This window comes from Rattus norvegicus, chromosome 7 (assembly GCF_036323735.1).
Source record: "Rattus norvegicus strain BN/NHsdMcwi chromosome 7, GRCr8, whole genome shotgun sequence".
In the NCBI taxonomy this organism is placed as follows: domain Eukaryota; kingdom Metazoa; phylum Chordata; class Mammalia; order Rodentia; family Muridae; genus Rattus; species Rattus norvegicus.
The window spans coordinates 65,711,581-65,731,921 of NC_086025.1; the positions used below are offsets into that span (position 1 = coordinate 65,711,581).

The 20,341-nt window shown below is 42.4% G+C and overlaps 2 protein-coding genes and 1 pseudogene across 5 annotated transcripts in view; 1 reads left to right on the plus strand and 2 right to left on the minus strand.

Annotated features, from left to right (window-relative positions):
• Window positions 1-73: 73 nt before the first annotated feature.
• Window positions 74-18,346, minus strand: Mterf3 (mitochondrial transcription termination factor 3). Of its 4 annotated transcripts, NM_199387.1 has the most exons (8): window positions 18,207-18,315; window positions 14,540-14,869; window positions 12,430-12,582; window positions 7,169-7,358; window positions 4,669-4,816; window positions 4,265-4,336; window positions 2,450-2,611; window positions 74-334 (listed from the first exon to the last, which is right to left on the minus strand). In NM_199387.1, the coding sequence occupies exons 2-8, from the start codon at window positions 14,847-14,849 to the stop codon at window positions 140-142; spliced, it is 1,230 nt and encodes a 409-aa protein (NP_955419.1). In that variant the 5' UTR covers window positions 14,850-14,869; window positions 18,207-18,315; the 3' UTR covers window positions 74-139. The 4 variants fall into 4 exon arrangements, with proteins under 4 accessions (NP_955419.1, XP_006241571.1, XP_038934551.1 ...); XM_006241509.5 differs by lacking the exon at window positions 2,450-2,611 and having other exon boundaries at window positions 18,207-18,346; XM_039078623.2 differs by lacking the exons at window positions 14,540-14,869; window positions 18,207-18,315 and adding an exon at window positions 8,054-8,147 and having other exon boundaries at window positions 12,430-12,568.
• LOC120093896 (5S ribosomal RNA) lies at window positions 14,163-14,278 on the minus strand (annotated as a pseudogene).
• Window positions 18,347-18,669: 323 nt separating the features above from the next.
• Window positions 18,670-20,341, plus strand: part of Ptdss1 (phosphatidylserine synthase 1) — a 61,775-nt gene continuing 60,103 nt past the window's right edge. Inside the window, exon 1 of the mRNA NM_001012113.1 lies at window positions 18,670-18,955. Coding sequence (NP_001012113.1) covers window positions 18,777-18,955 — 179 coding nt within the window. The 5' untranslated portion in view covers window positions 18,670-18,776. The remainder of the gene's footprint in view (window positions 18,956-20,341) is intronic.

Sequence of the window (20,341 nt, forward strand, 5' to 3'; positions counted from 1 at the left end):
CAAAAGCCAAGCCAAAAAGTTAGTCAGAAAGGGAATTAGGAGAAAAAGAGTTGTAATATTGAAACCAGAGGCATTTATTTTAAAAATAAGTTTATTCATGTATATATTTACAAGAATATATTTAAACATTCATCAAAAACTAAAGAGTTTTTAAGAATTTCTCAAAATCGTTTACTGAAGCTTTGGCAATCTCTTTACAAAATACTTCATCAGGAAAAGATACGAACTTGTCCAAAGACACATAGTTAGGTTTTGCTGGATCATACTGTGCTTTGCCCAAGTAGGCAAGAAACAAGTGTCTTTCTTTAATTTTAAATACTCTTGTATTAAATACCTGGAAGAGAAAGAAATAAACAATAAAAAGCTGAAATACTAACAAACTTACTCGGTTAACTATTTTAATAAGTTAGTTTAATAAGTTAATGACACTGACTATATGTTTGATTCCCAGCACACTCATAAGTATTACTAAATAAGAAATGAGTTTAGGTGCCTGCAATCATAGAACCTGGTCACATGAAGCAGAAGTATTAAGTTTAGAGCCAGTTTAGAGTTTAGGGCTACAGAGTGAGTTCCAAACAGCCTGAGCTATTGGGCAGAAATTCTGGGTACTGGGGCAAAAAATGAAAGAAGAAGGAGGTAAATTTTTATTTAAAAGGGACTAAAAACTAATGCAGAATGATAATGATGGAAGGTCTTCATGGAGGGCAACCAGTATGATGACTCCTGAGACACAGACAGTGTTGCAAGAGCAAAGCCTCAGGAGTCACCCCAAAACTACCTCATCTGAAACTTGAGAATAAGACTTTTAACAAGCTATTTAGAATTTAGATTATCTGTCAGGTTTGAGAACCAACATTAGAGACTAAGATGTGTCAGCAAAAAGGATTCCACGATCTGTAAAGTATTAAAGTGTCTCTGTTTTGATTTTTAAATTCTGGTACCCACTGAAAATTAAAATAAAATGAGGTTGACCCCTTTGGGGCGAATAGGAAAAGCATGCCTTTTAATATTAAAATCCCCAAAGACTAAGAAGAGCACAGACATCTGACAGAGGAATCATGAGCTGGCTACATGCCTAGAGCCTGCTGTTGTGTAGATGAAGGGACAAGAGGGGGAAGGGCCCACACTGAATGAGAGGCTGCAGCACAGGGCTGGGGCTGCTGGGGAGGTGAACCAAAGCACTTCTCTTGGCTGTATTTCAGACACGGTGAAGCACTCCATAGGGCAAATACTTCTAGGCCTTTTTCCCAGTGTCCAAAAGTGGATACAAAGTGCTAACTGTACCCATGGAAGGACACGGAGGAAAACAACTGGGGAAAACTAACAACTTTGAGATCAGTGAGCAAAGAAAGCATATGCTGCTAACTTGTTGGGATGCCTCTGGAACACACAGCCCTTTGTGTCTCTGTACTAACTGCCATAAGACCCACACAAAAGGAAGCATGAGATGGAGCAGCACACAGAGAAAGGAGACCCGTATGGACCGGCAGGCACGAGCCAATCAACACTGAACTTCCAGACAAGACGCTGGACTAGGATGCCTCACAGGACCTAAGAAAAAATACACTTGACTGCAAAGAAACTAAGAGGAAGACTTTCGGAAATCAACAGCTATCAAGACAGGCAGATTCTAATCCTCAAGACATGCCCATAGCCTAACACAATCTTAAAACCCACTGCCGGTGGGTTTTGGTGAAAGTGATTCCTGGGCCAGTGGCGGACAGGAATCCCACTTTGTCCCTTTGGTTGTTTTCTTCATTTGTCAAACAGGGATAATTGCTGGAATAGTAACTATAATGAGTCCATATTCGCAAAGAAGTAAGTGATCAATAGTCGTCCATTTTTCTATCTCTACACTGGATTAACTGCCCCAGCAGCCCCCTGGCTAAGACTCTGCTGCCGTGTGCACTTACTTTAAACCTCCGCCTCTCACACTAGATTACAAGCCACGTATGACTGAGCACTGTACTCTTAGTGCTCATACACGGTCTAGCCCAAGGCAGATCCATTCTGTAATGAATGACTGCGAGGTCCTATTCATGGAACCCATTCTCAATTATCCAACAATCTGTTAATGCTCCTTCATGGAAGATTACTTAAGGGTCACTAAGAATATGATGGGCAAAAAAGCATCACTCTATGGGAAGGAAGTGGGCTGGAAGCAACGTAATTCTGAAAGGTGTGCTAAGGCCACGCATCTTTTCCCATCTAGATACCACGGATAAAGGAAACAGTACTTTTCAAATTTAATGGAGAAAACCCCAAGAGACTATGTTTGTAGATAGAAGCTATAGGGGCAAAGACACTTCACCGAAGTCTCTCCAGGAGACCTGCAGCTGTGAACTTCCTACAAATGCAAGCACCACACCGGGCAGCCTAAATGCAAGACTCGGGCAGCGGTCTGAGACGCCTAGGGTCTGAGACGCCTAGGAGATACGTTCGTTACCTGTGGGAACTTGACAATGATATGGTGGGGAATATTCATCACATTGTGTACATAATCAAAAGTCTCCGTAAGTTTTCTTTTGTTTGCAGTTAGCATCTTAGGGATCTTGGTGACCATATGCTGAATTTCATTATGTTTAAAACCAAGTTCAAGGCGGTAAACCTACAAAAAAGTAAATTTCCTGGAAGTCACAAGTAGAAATGGCCTTTGGATACTATGCTGGAGGGCAAACTGATCCTTCCAGATTTAAAAGTAATAATCTTTTAAAATGTGGGCGCATTTATACCAGTACCCCTAAAAGGATTATGGCTCACATTGGTTGAAGTGACCCAAATTTCACAGCCTTTACCCACACAAGGATGTCTCTGCATTGACTGTCATGAGTCCCACAGGAAAAAAACAAAACAAGAAAACAAACAAAACACCGTGAGATGGAATAACATATGGAGAAAGGAGGCCTGTACGGACTGGACAAGCCAATCAGTGCTGGACTTCCAGACAAGATACTGGACCAGTTGTTCCCATGAGATCTTATGGAAAAGGGTCAGAACAAGAAAAAATACTGACTGCAAAGAGACCAAGAGGAAGTCCTTCAGAAATAACGACTATCAAGACAGGAAGACTCCAATCCTTAAGACATATCCATAGACTACACAATCTTCAAAACCACTGCAGGATTTTGTGAGACAGTGATTCCTGGGCCAGTGGTAGACATAAATCTCATTTTGTCCATCTGCACTGTGGTATACAGAGACTGTGCCATCTTGAGAGGTGATACATTGTTTGAATCTGAGCTCCAGTGGAGGCCTGAAATTTGAGTGACAATTATGAGACTGGGCTCGAATCCAATCTATAATAACCTCAGGAGGAGGGGGAGGCAGAAAGTGCAAAGTGCAGGTGGCAGGAGGCCTACATTATGAAACGTGTAAGGAAAAGTAACCCTGCCCTTGGCTGCCAGGAAGAAGCTGGCCTCTGGAGACCTGTCCCCATTTCACTGCTGTAAAGCCTGAAAGGTGAGGTCCAGCAGTATGCCTGGCACCTGCTGCACCTCTCCAGGAGCTGATTAAAGCTTAGGGGATCTTGGACGTGACGGCAGGGTGACTGCCTGAATAGATCTCAAATGCTGTGACTGCTTCCCATAGTTTCAGGGAAACTGGGATATAGGCCCAACTGGAAAGTAGTCAATACAGTGATTATTATTAGCTTGGGAGCCTTGGTCAGTAAGAGCTGCCGCCCAGCTTATGGAGTGCATAGCTATAGTTAAGTGAGGGCAGCCACTGTGGAATTTGCAAACAAGCTAAATCAGAACCACTATAGGATAAATCAAAATTGTTTTCACAGAAGGAACATGGCCAGGAAGCACAGACACTGCCTATCATACCAGGCAAGAAAATAAGCAGTTCTCAAGTCCCATTTATTCCTTACTGCTTCAGGATCTTGGGTCCTAATGTCTGCAGGAGACTGATGCAGGTACATTAGGTCGCATGTGCAGAAAACACTGGCTGAAACAGACTGTCATTTATGACTTTTAGAAATAACTTCTGCTAAAAATTTTTGTGCTTTATGAAGTATCTACGAAGACTCTAATAAATGTTTCTCTAGCTATTAAGAGCACATGACAACTTGAGCAAGAAACTTTGCTTCCTTAACACACAGGTTTCTTTCATAGAAACACAAAACACACTTTTGCTAAAAAGTTCTGCTAAAATTTTTGTTTTTCCATGATGACAACAGCAGTATTTATTCTAAAACAACAAACAAACAAAACCTAATCAAGTGTGGTAATCAGCTTCTTATAGCCTCAAGTTATGTTACCTTCATGTTTTCCTTCACAGGCTCCAGACTTCCTGTTAGTAGCCTTGGAAGACGAACAACCAGATCTCTAGTCTGTAGTGAAAACATAATTACCGTCACTATGCAAACACGTTTAACCAGTTAGGAAAACTAAGGGATGCCAAGCGAAAATTCAAAATATGACCCAATCAAATACATGATAGCAATCTTCAAAATAAACATCAACAACCTGGTTTGATGAAAAATCTGGCACAGAAACAAAACTTAAGGAATCAATTTGATGGAGTCTCCTCAGGCTAAGTCATCTTTGGACACAAGAGTCATGCAGTAATAGGATCTGTGTACACCAGGCACTTGGAAACATGACATTGAAAGATAACTAAAAGAGGAAAGGCATTCCCTTATACTTGGTCCTTTTTTCTTACCTTCTTCACACTCAGTTCCAGTTCTTTCTGAAAAAATCCCAGTCTGTTATCTAGTCTTTCCACGGAGAAGCTCAACAGAAATGGTGCATTTTTGACCATACAGGCAATATCTGTCTTACTGAAATTTTTTGACTGTAGATAAGCTACTCTAGAGAAAGAATAAAACATACACATACACATGATAAACATTTCCTAGGGAAATAAATATAAAGCAAAATGTATATACACAGACAAATATTTATTGATATGATGTTACTTCAGAAAGTAGTACTGTATTTACATAATTTCTACCCCCACTCTTCCTGTGTTCCATGCCCATCTCTTGTCAATTATTTTTACATGTATACGTACACACACATACACACACACACACACACACACACACACACACACACACACACACACACACACACACACATATTCTGAATCTACTCAGTGCTAAAGTAGTGTTTTTTAAAAAAAGTATCCTATAACTCCTCCATAAGATCAATAAAAATACTCTATAAGAGCCCAAACTCTGGACACTTTTGTAACACCCAACAAATTTTGATCAGCGTTCATTTACTTTAAATCAGAAAATAATCCTAATATACTTCTAATTTTAAAAAGAATTATTATATGTGTATGATGGTGGGGGGCATGAACATGTCTTTGGTGCACATGTGGAAGTCAGAGGATAATCTCAGGCATAGGTTCTAGTCTTCCACCTTGTTTTGAGACAGGGTCTCTCACTGTTCACAGCCAGGAAAGCCAGGTTAGCTATTGTCTAAGCTCCACGGTACTGGGCTTTACTTGGCTTCTAAGGATCCACACTCTGGTCCTCACACTTGGTGGCAAGTACTCTATCCACTGAGTCATCTGTTTTCAGACAGAATTTCTGGTTTTGAGACAGGGTCTTATGACCTAGCCCAGGCTGGCCTTGACCTTTTTATTTTCTGAGTTCAGTATCCCAAGTGTTAGGATTACAAGGTTGCATTACCATGTCTATAATTAATATGGAGTTTATTCATTTTGTAAATTCTACAAAGGACTCACAATTATACACACTAAATTATTTTCCACTGAGTCATTTCAATTTATGAGGTAGCACATTATTAAAGTATGTTATTATTATGATTAAACAATTTGCTCAAAGAATGCTAAATATCTGCCATCAACAATGAGAAATACTGGGCACGGTAGTACACAACTCTAATTCCAGCAACAGGCTGAGCCTGCTGAGACTTCCAACCTCACGGATCAAACAACTAAAGCATTTCTTGGCTTTTTGGACATGAGACGGCCATTGTTGGATGAGTCAGATCACAACCTGTAATCCATTCTAATTAATATATATTAAAAGGCTACTACTTTTCTTCTTAAGAGAACCATGATTACTACAAACAGAATTTCAATTTATGAGGTAGCACATTATTAAAGTATGTTATTATTATGATTAAACAATTTGCTCAAAGAATGCTAAATATCTGCCATCAACAATGAGAAATACTGGGCATGGTAGTACACAACTCTAATTCCAGTACTTAGAAGGCCGAAGCAGGAGGGTTGTAAGTTCAAGGCCAGTCAGGATGATATAGTGAGACTCAGTTTCCAAACAGGAAAAAGGAAAGAAAAAACAGTAATGACCATGCTTTCATAATCTGCCCAGCTTCTACGTGTACTCTTAGATAATTTAATTATTTGTTAATAGAAATGTCAGAGAAAAAAATTTATGGTTTCTGGAGGGAAATGTTTCAATACTAATTCATCGGTAAATTGAAAAGTGAAAATAATAATTGATGGTTGACAAAACAACTATTTTTAAATATTCTTTAGATCAGAAGTCCCTAACTAAAAGAACCATTGATATTCACTGTCTTAGTTAGGGTTTTACTGCTGTGAACAGATACCATGACCAGGGCAATTCTTTTTTTTTTTTTTGGTTCTTTTTTTCGGAGCTGGGGACTGAACCCAGGGCCTTGCGCTTCCTAGGCAAGTGCTCTACCACTGAGCTAAATCCCCAGCCCGACCAGGGCAATTCTTTTTTTTTTTTTGGTTCTTTTTTTCGGAGCTGGGGACTGAACCCAGGGCCTTGCGCTTCCTAGGCAAGTGCTCTACCACTGAGCTAAATCCCCAGCCCGACCAGGGCAATTCTTATAAGGACAACATTTAATTGGGCTGGCTTACAGGTTCAGAGGTTCAGTCCATTATCATCAAGGAGGGAGCATGGCAGCATCCAGACAGGCAGAGTGCAGGAGAAACTAAGAGTTCACCTGAAGGCTGCTAGCAGAATACTGGCTTCCGGGCAGCTAGGATGAGGGTTGTAGGGCCCACACCCACAGTGACACACCTACTCCAATAGGGCCACACCTTGTAATAGTGCCATTTCCTGGGCTGAGCATATATAAACCATCATATGCACACAGTAGATGCTTGGATAGCAAACTAGAAAGTTTCTCCCACACATATAATTCTTCCATAAGTACTTCATAGGTTATATGGGAATCATTTCAAACTTTACCTGGTCTTAAGATTTTCAAGGTCTTCAGAGAAAATAGCATAATTTTTTGTCAGAAATGGTCCCAGTTGGTTATCTTCTAAACCCAAATCTTTAAGAAATAGCAGTATTTGCTTAATGTCTTTTTCAAAATTCAGTCTTAGAAGGAGGTTGGCTACATCTGGATGTTTTTCTATCTTAGACAAATCTACTCCTATAATAAAGGAAAAGGATTGGTTTGAAAATAATTTCTTATTCAGCCATTAATGTCATATAGAAAAAAATTACCGATGAATAATCTTTTAGAAAGAACTGATATAGACAAATGGAAGCTTAAAGTACTTTTAAATGAATTGGTTGTAGAAATGAATTAAAATCAGGTATAGCATTTATATGTTAAAGGTCAGTGTAGACAGAAAGACAAAAACATTTGTGCTTAAACTTTCCCCTAAGACATAAGCACTAAATCATGTTAATAGCTACTTAGAAGGCTGAGTCAGGAGGATTATAAATTTGAGGTCTGCCTGAGTTATATGGTGAGTTCATGGTCAATGGTGAAACATGAAGAGACTATTTTAAAATACAAAGATAAAAGAAAACAAAAAAAGGCTAGAGTGTTTGCTTAGTATACACAAGACCACAGGTTTAATACTCAGTACCACAAAATCCACTTTTAAAAATTATTTTCTAGAGGCACTTTTATATATGTCCTATAAAAGCAACGAAATAACATTTTTATAATTATATCCACAATCAAAAAATCATCATATCCATTTACCAATTTTAGAAACAAATATAATTAGAAATCTAAATTTCTTGGTATTATGAGTGTGCACACACCCAAACATACCACACTCCCACATGGGGTAGAGACCAGAAGCTTACTTGGAATGAACTCAGACAACTTACCACACACTAGTGATGACATTTTAATTCAATAATGTAGCGGTAGTTAGTTAATCCACTCTGCTGCTGGCAGGTCACGACCACTCATTGCACCCACCTAGGAGTGGTAGATTCTCAAATGAAACACACACATACGCACGCACGCTCGCACGCACGCACGCCTGCCCATAAAAATATGCCTTGACTAGCTCAAAGGCTGGACAGTTCTAATCCTCCCCGCAGTCAGCACACATTTCCCTCTGGTACTCCTGGCCTAACGCCCGCCCTCTAATTCTTTATTTTATCTTTGTTGCCATGGCTCCTTCTGGGCAGCTCTCTAGTCTTTGCTGCCCAAGACGCTTCTGGGCAGCCCTTCCAGGGGCCACATTCCTTCTGATCTACACTTCGGATGATTTTCTTTCTGCAGCACTAAATCTGATCTGTCTCCCTCTAAATCATGGTGAGTATCCTCTCTAGTTCCTAGCATGCACAATCCAAAGGTCCTGCCTCAGTCTACCTGCCTAGCCATTGGTTATTGGCTCTTTAGTGATCAATCAAAAACCAATTGGGGACAAGGACTGCTAGTGTTTGAACATGCAGGTTCCCAATTTTGGGGGCTGGATTAATTCAAAGCATTAGAACCAATCCCAAACATCTCATCTTTTCTGTCCAAATAAAAAATGCTCATCTCTCTGACATAAATTGATCATAACTATAATAATTATGTAAATTACAAAGTATGATATACAATTAACATACAGTCCATCATATTTGTCGATTAGATAAAGTACTTCACCACCTATCCTAACTAAAGAGCTTCTAATTTTATACCTGCATTGTGTTTTGACTTTAGCCTGTATCACTACTGAAAACCATCCTTCCAATTGAACTATTATATGTAATTCTTTTGTAAGTTCAAAATAGAACAAAACCAAGTGCAATCAATGAATGATCTCAAAAAAATGAGATGGAAACTAGTTTCAAAAATCTGTAATATATGAGGAAATGTTTTAGAAATAACCTAAAAGACTTGGACTTAAGTGAGTTTACACATGCTGGAGGGCCTCACTCAGCATGAGCTGGCTGTCATACTCTGGTCATGGGGTTGCTTTTTAGAAGCAATGGGAGAAATCCCATCAGGAGAGTACAAGGCTCACACATGACTCCATTAAAATGAAAATTCAGCCACTGACCGCCCAAAATGCTGAGAAAAGGGGATAGGAAGGGAGCAGGAGATGTTCTAATAAATCCTGGCCTTGCATCTTTCACTGTTGCATATACTCAGTCACCAGCCAGGGTCTGGAAAGCATATTACCCTACAGAGCTCAAATGGAAGGAAATGTAACATGATGGCATGAGTAGAGTGGACACACAAAGGCATGCTAGCCACAGAGATAGGCAGACCAATCCTTTCCCAGAGATCAGAGGGAGCTATGAGTTATTAGTGAAGGGCCACATGAGAGAGAGCTGTTGTCGTGGAGTGACAAGTTAAAGGACCTAAAGAAGAGTGAGAATGGGGAAATGATCTGGCCCGCCCCTTCTGGCCTTTACAGAGCCCTGGCAGAAGCTGCCTAGAAGCCAGCTGCATTGAAGCCCCTGTGCACAGGACTGGCCTCCTGGATTTCAAACAAGCAGAAAAAGCAGGAAAACAAATAGAAGAGGACAAAGCTTCATTACTCAAAAACCATTGGCAAGCAATAATGGATCCTCTAGGTTACTGCCATTTAAGTTACTTTCTAAGGCGTGCTATTGAAATTATTAGCTCATACAAAAGGAATGGCTGGAACATATCCCAAGGCTCTCAGTATACTGTAAATTATTCATAGGTGAGAACCATGTTGATCCTTTGCAACAATACGTACCTGCTAGAGGGCAGGGAAGCTGTTCTGAAAGGTAGCTTACTCTGCTGTTCGAGGCAGATACCACATGTCATCTCTCATCTCTGAACTTATTACAGAAAGCATCTCTTAAGCTGTGTACGTTCTGAGGTCTGATAGATATTTTAGGTATATCAGCACTGTTTCTTGATTAAACAAAGCTAATTAACATCACAAAGCTAATTAACATAGCAACCCATGTATTTTGTGTGTGTGTATTTAAAACACACTCTTACTGCATCATAGATTCCTAGAACTTACTAAGAATGGACACTCTGTATCGTTCCACCAACATCTCCCCAAGGTCACCTCCCTTACCCCAATCACCATTCTTCTCTGTTTCTGGGAGCTTGGTTTACTCACTTTCTACTAATGAAACATGCCTTTGTATGCACGTCTTCCAAGTCCTGTTGGAAATGACAGCACTTCATTCTCTGCTACTGCTGACTGGTATCCCATTTGTATACTGCATTTCCTTTAATTAGTCACTAACTGATGGATGCTTAGGTTAGTAAAAGAGCCTTTATTTATATCTCATTGGGTACTTCTCATTTATCTCTATCTTCTTCCGGTTATCTTCAAGTAAGTATCTGTAACCCTGACTAGCCTAGAACCCACTATGTAGACTAGGCTGGCCTTGATCTCACAGGTGTCTGCTCCCTCTGGCTTGCTATGTAGGGATTACATGCCTAGCCTCACGTGAAGTTTCTTACACATACAGGTAACACCTGGCTAACTAGGCCACAAACAGGAGTGAAATATTACCATATGCTGTTATTAGTGCAGGCATAAAAACAAGTAGAGTAGAACTCACAGAGGAGTCATTCACATGGTATGGCAGAGAACACATTTCAGAAGCGGGTTAACTTGAAATAAGTTCTCTACTTGTTGGTCAACCAAAGAAGTGAAGGAGGCAAGGCAGGAGACTGGTAAGATGAACAGGAAAATTGGGAGAACTCAAAGGCCTTGAAAGGCTTTAAAGATACTAAGCAGTTAAGCAGGGTAGTCAGTTTGCATTACAGAGAGAACACTAACACTACAGATATCTTGCAGGGCCAATATGGCTGAAGACTAGGAAGTTATCAAGTTAGGGGCTGGAGAGAGAGTTCAGTACGTATATATGTATAGTGCTTGCCTATATGTATAGGGCCTGAGTTTGATCACCCAAAAGCCACATTTAAACAACAACAAGCCTTGTGGGTGATGTGCAATTATAATCCCAGTACTAGGTAGGTGGAGACAGATAAATCTCTGGGGCTTATTGGCCAATCAGTTTGGCCTATATCTGCAGGTCCAGAACAAGGAAAGAACCTGACTGGAAACAAAACAAATACAAGCAATTAAATGAAAAAAATTTTTTTTTTTTTTGCCTTCTACATGTTCTCTCTCCCATCCCCACCCCCCTCGGTAGGAGGTGCCTGCATTCTCTCTCTCTCTCTCTCTCAAGGTAGGAGGTGCCTGCAGTTGTTCAGTGACAAATGAGAACTAAAGTTAGTACAGCATAAGAGCAAACTTGGAGAGACAGAATATGGAGGCCCTAAATCAATGTTAAGGTGAGAGGGAGGAAACAATAAACCAAGGACAACCCCTGAGGGTCTGTGGTTATGTCACAGGTACTCTTTTCTCTTTTCTGATTAAAACAAACAAACAAACCAAAACTAGTTCTCCAAGATATAGCGAATGAGAACATGCGAGAAAGTGTCAAATCTCAAATACTTCTACCTCCAGGTATTTTGAGTAAGAAATACTTCTGCTGGTTTGAATGAAAATGGTCCCCATAGACCCACAGAGAGTGGTACTATTAGGAGGTGTGGCCCTGTTGGAGGAAGTGAGTCACTGGAGGTTGGCTTTGAGGTTTCAAATGCTCAAGCCAGGCCTAATGTGACTCTTCCTGCTGCCTGCAGTTACAGATGTAGAACTCTGAGCTTCTTGCTAGTACCACTTCTGTCTGCATGCTGCCACGCAGGGTATAAACCTCTGAACTGTAATGAGCCCTAACTAGATGTTTATAAGAGTTTCCATGATCATGGTGTCTCGTCACAGCAATAGAAACCCTAACTAAGATAATACTCAATGCTCAATTAAACAAGAAAAATAACCTTAAAGGCTCACAAATTGAGTCCCCAGAGATTAAGATGCTCAAGCTGAGGTACAAGCTAAAAATGGGGAACTTAGTATGGTTGTATGTGGGAAACTGGAATTCTTCAATCTCTTACCCATGTAATTCCTGTCAACTTCCTAGGATCATTACTGAGAAAATCAAGTAGGTTCAACAAAGTGCTAGATTACAGATAGGACCAGATGGAAGTGTGCAATAAAACGCTCTGGCTGCCTTTGATTACCTAGATTCAAGGATAGCCTCCTAGCCAGCATATTTAGAAAGTTATGATACAGGCTGAGAGAATAATCCAGATGGGAACAGGGGGCTTGGGGAGGAAGGTCAGGGGATATAACACGGCAAATAGAGAGCAGTGCACCATGGGTGAACAGACTAACACATTGTGTGACAGGTTGGAAACTTACCAAGCTGCACCAGCTTCTGTAGAGTCTCGGAATGGTCTACGTAATCTGCAAGTGTGGAGGAGGAAAGGGGCAGCGGGGAGTATGCAGCAATCTGAATAGCCTCCTCCTCTGAAACTGGCTGTAACGGAGACAGCGGAGGCAAGTCGTCCAGTTCTTTACAGCGAGTCATGAAGGGAGAGAGAATCCAGTCAGCAGTGTCATGCACATGCAGAAAACTGTTTCTATAAAGGGGCTGCATAAATGACTTGGCAGTCAAATACTGCTCTCGCAGTTTGGATCACAGCATCTACAACAGACAGTTCCCAATCCCATAACTCCAATTCCAGGGCCTTCACAGGCTCCTGCACTCACATGCACACATCCATATACATATGTATAATAAATAAAAATAAATATTAAAAAAGGAAACAATCCAAGATCTATTTTCATAAATATTCTATCTTCCCTACTTTGTGCCTCATTGCTTAAATACTGAGATTATTCCAGAAGTAGATGTTTATGAAGTCTAAGCCTATCACGATGTCCACACCTGTAATCCCAGCATTTGGCTGTGCAGGCTGAGATAGGAGGAGTACAGCAAGTGTGAGGCCAGCTTTGCCTAATAGTGGTGACCCCCACGCCACAACGGCCCACAAATAACCTAAGACCTAAGAGTTCCCGAGAGACCAGCTACCGTCCCTCCAAGGTAAGAAGCTTATCGGGAAGGTTCAAGGTAGTCAATCTAGTTTTGAGACAGTGAGCACAACCCAGGGAATCTTCCCGCCTCAGCCTCCTAAATGCTGGGATTACAAGTTTGAATCACCTTGCCTAGGTAAGGCACAAAACACTCTCTTCATGTTTCACTAACAGGTAAGAGTGTTGAAAGATCCACTGTTCTTCAACCACACTGTGAGACACAGCTTCGTGAACTTGGCTGAAGAATGACTTTAAAAACCCCAAATCTACATTCTAAAGTTATGTTATTCTGAATTTATTCATTCTAATCCAATGCCACCATCTCCAGATTACTCTTTTAAGAAGATTTCTATGTTCCTACCACCTGCAATCCTTTGCCAGTCTGCCCTGATATGGAGTTCTCTGCTGTTGTTTTAATATAATTTGGTACGGAAGACATTTGAAATTGTCCCTTTAAGGAACCCAAGCTATGATAGACTCTATTAATTTTACTCTATTAATTATGGTTTATCATTCACAGTCAGTTTCTCTTCCCTTCTTTTTAGCATCCATTCACATTCTACTAATGGAGTAGTATTCTACCTGTGGCTTAACAACGAATTCCTATAGTAGGTGGCATGGCAAGAGGACAGTTGACTATAAAGCGATTCAAGGGAAATCTGAAGTGTAACAGAACTGTTCCCACTTAATTATTGTTACACAGTTAAGTATATATGTCAAAACTGTATACTCCAAAGATAAATATAACAATTAAACCCTAATAATTCTATTTAATGCCAGAGGACTTTTTTTTTCTTTTTAAAGATTTATTATATATAAGTACACTGTAGCTGTTTTCAGACACACCAGAAGAGGGCATCAGATCCCATTACAGATGGTTGTGAGCCACCAAGTGGTTGCTGGGATTTGAACTCAGAACCTCTGGAAGAACAGTCAGTTCTTAACCACTGAGCCATCTCTCCAGCCCCCATTTTTTTTTTTTTTTTTTTTTCTCGGAGCTAAGGACTGAATCCCGGGCCTTGAGTGCTCTACCACTGAGCTAAATCCCCAACCCCAAAAGCCTACAGCACCCGGTATTCCCAGGTTTCCCACCCAAGTACTAACCAGGCCTGACCCTGCTTAGCTTCCGAGATCAGACAAGATCGGGCGTGTTCAGGGTGGTATGGCCCTAGACAACATTTTTTGAAAGAAGCTATGAAACAGAATTTTAGAAAGCAAACATCTTACACACTTAGCTATAAAACAATCTGACACAAATTAATAAACCTAGGAACTTATTAAAATAACAATTTAATAGAACTAAATGAAAATAGCCAACATTGTTCCTTTTTTGCCTGGTACAATACAGGATGTGGAATTGGTGAGTATTGTCTATATATTTAGCATGATCAAAACTATCTGTGAAAAGGGGACTTTTCTCACTGTCCACAATTACCTTCCAGAGGCAGCTCAGATTCAAGCCTAGGTATCTTCTCTGGCTGTTCACTCACTGAAGGAAGCAGAGTGCTGTTGGTAGAACTCTTTCTTCTAGTTGTGTTGGCCGACTGGAAACTGCTCCAGGAGAACAAAGCCCTGTCAGTCTTAATTCCCCACTGGAGAAAGCAGGTGTCAGAGGACAACAGGGCCTGAGCTGAGGCATTTTTTCCTAGTCCTGCAGAGTGTTTTGTGACTTGTGTGGCTTTAATGAAGCTACTCAATTTAACTGAGTTGAACCATCTGGATAACTGTTGGGCTAACAAGGCCATGTTTTTTCTGACATTTTAGTCTACAAGGAAAAACACAACCATAAAAGGAAGAAAGATTAAATTACTGACATATTTAAAACAGTATTCAAACAGCAAAAACAAAAATAGATAATACATTATCTATAGAAAGAAATGATTTAAATAAATATATTTGGGGTAGTCAAATATTTCCTATACATCAAAAGCCTGAAAAAAAAAAAAAAAAGGCAGTCTCAGCTACCAACCAAAACAGGAACTTTTTTTTTTTTAATTAACTTGAGTATTTCTTATTTACATTTTGATTGTTATTCCCCTTCCCGGTTTCCAGGCCAACATCCCCCTAACCCCTTCCCCTCCCCTTCTGTATGGCTGTTCCCCTCCCCATCCTCCCCCCATTATTGCCCTCCCCCCAACAATCCCATTCACTGGGGGGTTCAGTCTGGCAGGACTAAGGGCTTCCCCTTCCACTGGTGCTCTTACTAGGATATTCATTGCTACCTATGAGGTTGGAGCCCAGGGTCAGTCCATGTATAGTCTTTGGGTAGTGGCTTAGTCCCTGGAAGCTCAAAACAGGAACTTCTGAACTAGAAAAGTAAAGACGTGCCTTATTATTTAAAAACAAAGAATCATGTTAAACCAAAAATGTCTGTAAATGCTAAAATTACAACAGAATCGACTCAACTGTTAATCTGTTTTTTAAAGGAAACTGTGGTTTGAAGTGTATTTAGAACATATATTGCAGATTACTACATAATACTGAGCTGTTAAAATGCATTTCATGCATATAAATTAGTCAAAAGGTAAATGAAAAAAACCCACTGTCTTAGATGAGTCGTATTACTAAACACAACAGTGAAACGGCTGACCTAGTCTGAGACCCAGTTCTTCCAAAAGAGACTTAAACAAAACTGGTTTGGTAAAATCCTGCTTGGAAAAAAAAAAAGCTTTCAAACAGAAAGGGTCAGAAGAGGGAGCAGCTGGGCACAGGAGTGAGTGCCTCCTGTAATTTTACTCCTGGGACACAGATACAGCATTGAAAGCTCAAGGCGAGCAGTAGCAATGTATTGAAACTGTCTAAAAGAAAAGAAAGAGAACAAAACCCAAACAAGTAACCAACTGCAAAACCAAAACTGCAGAAAGAAATGAGTGCAATACCTAAATATTAATTAAAACGAACTCAGCAGCCTGAGGCAGGATTGCTCAAAGTTCAAGGCTAGTGTGAGCTACAAGTGTGAGGCAGGCTCAAGTAAATAAATAAGTGGAAAATGCTCAATAAATGTTATAAATTATCGACTAAACAGACAAAAAATGTTAACTGTCAAATGACTCTGACTTATGCTTTCATGCTTTGTTCTTCTAGCCAGTGGATCAAGCTGGTTTTATGACCCGAATAGGAACAAATACTTGAGGGTTTAATCTCTTGGAGTTTTATAGTTTGGGGATGCTTGCTAAAAATAATACAAGGGCAAACCTTTCCTTCTGAAGTAACAAAGGAAGGCCGCGTTGGCATACCTTGTGGAATAAATAGGTAATTTTTGCTGAATTTTGGTTGGAAAGGGGCTTCCAAACCTGTCAGTTTTTCCCTCAAACTTCCTCTGGTCTCCAAAATAGCTACATTAAAGTGGGAACTAAGTTATACCCCCTAGACAAGACCAAACTTCTAGAGAAGCTTCAGCACAGCCAGGCAGGTCCAATCTACAAGTGGCCAAAGACAGTTAGGAGCAATATGGCTCAACACAAAAAGTAAGCTTTCTTAAAACGTATACCCTCATGGGGGTCGCAGTTTGACTGTCAAGATTGGACATATCATTGTAGCCCATGATGATGGCGGCTCAAACACTATTTTCCACATAATGCTTTTTTTAATTTATTATACGCTGTGCTAGAAAAAAACCGCACTGGTATAGTCTAACCTGGGGTTTACTCTCAGAATCTGAAAGACCCTCAGTGAGAATCTTCCCTCAGGAAGGAGATCCCCAAGCCCAATGACCAGGCCAAGACCACTGGATGCAATCAGCAAGAGGATTTATTGTCAGGATACACAGGTACCTGCGGGCGTCTCAGTCAACTCGGAAGGACTGGCGCGCCCAGCAGAACCAGGCATACAGAAGCAGATGCATGGTTACAGGGACTTGATTGGTGGATTCAAATGAGGCGCGGATATATGGTTACACACAATTGGCTATTTCAAACATATTCAAATGAGGTTACAACCTAGCAAAACACAATTGGCTATCTCAAACATATTTAAATGAGGTTACAACATAGCAAAAGAATACATGCAGGCTGGGGCGTCCGGAATGTCAGGGGCTAGGGGCTTATCCCTTCCCGCCAGATGGCCTATGAGTTAGTTCCGATACCTCGGGCTGGTTCCTGCATTCCTTCTTCCTTATCTTTATGGTCTGTTAGTCTTAACGGTGGGGCAGGCCCCACAGGGCCTGGGTGTGCCTGGACTTGCCTGGGCCTATTTCAGCTCTGAGCCTGTGAATCTTAAAACTTACTTTTGTCTTTTATGGTTGTGAGCCTTAAGCTTGTATAACTTTCTTTTTAAGGGGGGGGGCTTTCAAATCAAAGTACTTTTTTATAATGTTGGGGATTACAATAAAACGATTTGTCTATGTGCTCTACGGTACTTACAAACCAGCTCCCAGAACTCCCAATTTCATTCTGGAATCTGTCCAGAATCAAATGTAATACCCTTTTCACATCTAGTAGACTCTGGTAAATGTTTACCCTCCACTTTTACTTGCCAGTACACTCCTTTCACATAACTCTTCACATTACTTTCACTGTCTCAGCAATGTCAATGATTAAGACTGTGCAGGACGGCACAGCTCCGCCCCCTCTCGAAACCCACCTTCCCAGGGTCTTTTTCAGCACCAAGCTAGAGGCTTGGAGGGTTCCAGTTTGTTGAGTGGAAGTGAGTCCAGAACAAATACAGCACACAGGACTCAGAAACGAGTAAAGATGTGCACTCCTGTATAACGCCTTGCGGTATGTACAGTAAGAGGACAAACAAAAAAACTCCTTAGAATCTCTCAAGTTCAAGAGGTTCTCTAGTTCTCGCTGTACCGGACACTTTTTATGTTAGGAACAGGAGCAGAAGCAGGCTTTTCTAGGTTCAAGATCTTTACAACTAATCCTAAACTCTGGGCTTTGAAAAGTGCACTCCGTAATAAAGGGCCTCTCGACAGCTCAGCCATAGTCCCTAGACCCCTTTAACCAACGGACTTTAAGGGAGCAGGACTTCCGCAGGAAGCCGGGCCTTCACCCAGCCCTAGTCCGGAGATGTTAAACAAGCCCGGCGGCGTTGCCACCACAAGGCTCAGGGACGCACCGATCAAGTCCGAATCTCCTCTCCCGGTTACCGATACCTACCAAGCCGCGAGGCTCCCGGATCCTGCTGGGTACAGGTAGGCCGGACCCTAACCCAGCCCGGCCGCAGCTTCGCGCTCCTTCTTCCCAGCGACCGCGCAACCCACGCCGGGGTCCAGCGCACTGTCGCTCAGCAAGACAGCGATTCGCCACGCTCAGCCGGCGCCGCCGCCCACGTGGGCTGCGCTCCGAATGGGCGAAACCATCGGCCGCGGCGCGAGAGGGGATGCCGCGGGGGGTGGCAGGGGACAGAGCTGGCCCCGGTCTTGCAGGCCCTGGGGCTGGTCGCCGTGTCCTGGTATCCGTCACTCCGCGTGGTGGTGGGGTGAGGACTCCGCTATCTCGCCCTGCTAGGGCCGACCGCCTGAGGCTGCGCTCTCCCCCTGCTCGAGGCCGCGGTGGTGGCGCCGCGACCCCGCCCTCTTGCGCGGGTCCTTCCCTTTGCTAGCACCCTTAGGGTGCCAGACCCGGCCCCAGCGTCAGGCTAGTTTGCCGCTGCGGTCCTTCACTGCCGGGGTCCCAGCCTTCTCGGGCCGGGGCCTCCGGCGCCGCGGCAGGACGGGGAGAAGAACTATGGCGTCCTGCGTAGGGAGCAGGACTCTGAGCAAGGATGATGTGAACTACAGGATGCATTTCCGCATGATCAACGAGCAGCAAGTGGAGGACATCACCATAGACTTCTTCTACCGGCCGCACACCATCACCCTGCTCAGCTTTACCATCATCAGCCTCATGTACTTCGCCTTCACCAGGTGAGTCTGGCCTGGAGTCCTGCGGAGCGCCGGAGAGCGGGGGGTGGGGGGGCAGAGACGACAGGGAAGCAGTGGAGGGGAGGGTGGCCCGGTGTGGCTGGTGGTGAGGAAGTGAGTAGCTGTTCCACGCGTGCAAGCTCATGGACACAAGGGCCACGCAGCTCCTCCGCCTACCGCGTGGCTTACAGTCCTCTCTGCCTACTCTTCCACCTCTTGTTCAAATCCCACCTCTCAGGAGCTCATGCAGGTCACCTAGCTGGGTCACCCACACCCCTTGTTTGCATCATTCCCTGTCACTACTAGGAAGCTCTGCTCTGTAACCACTTCATCCGTGGTCTGTCCCCAGCAAACCGCATGAACCATACCACGATTGAGCCTCCTTCAACATACACTACACACATAAAACACACACCATACATAGGCCCGGTACACAGGGAAACCCTCTGGCGTTCAGTATTTCCAGGCACATACACACAAATGCACGTGTGGGGTGCACCACACTTTTTTCCCAGTGCAGTACCTTTTATATACGTTTTCCACAGTCATCTGGCGTAACTCTTAGCCCAGGCTCAAACACCACCTCTATGCCACAGAATCAGCAGTCACTGTTGACACAAGTCCCAGTGGATACCTCCCATCCAGCACAGGCCAATGCCCATCAGCTCCAGTGCACTGTACTCTATAGGCTGACCGCACGTCACACCATGCCCTCTCATGCATCACTAACATACTGGCCGAAAGGAGATAGTGTCGAGCAATTGTGCCCTTTCTAGAGACTAGAGAATGCTAACCATACTAGACAAAACACATAAAGTGCGCACAACGTAACACAGCTCTCTTACTCCCCTCAAAATGTACACACATGTACAGATCAACTTCTAATAGCTGTGTATGTCCATACCTTACAAGGGTTCTGTATCTGTGGCCCCTTGACCTCAGCCAAGGAGCGAATGGATCCCACAGCATACACAGCCCTAATTCTATATATTACAATTTATATTATCTGAATTACACTTTTGAAAGAGAGAGGAGTCATTCCCTACCCTACCACACCATCATGGCTTCCCAGAGTAACCAAGAAAGACAGTTGGTTTCAAAACTGGCTGTGATTTTAGGGAACTTTGCTCTGAGGTGAGGGTCCATGCCTACAGAATGAATAACAAGTCCGTGTTCACTTCAGGATTAGGAAGACTAAATGTGTGCACTGTGGAGAAGAGTACCTGCCAGATGATGCCCTGAGTGTCTACCCTTCTTTGTGTTTGTGATAGGATCGGACTGTATAGTCCAAGCTACCCTTGACCCCTCACTTCTGCCTTAGCCCAATATTGTGTGTCTGGGCTTGGCACCACACCCAGATTTTCCTGGTATTTTTATCCAATAAGTCTG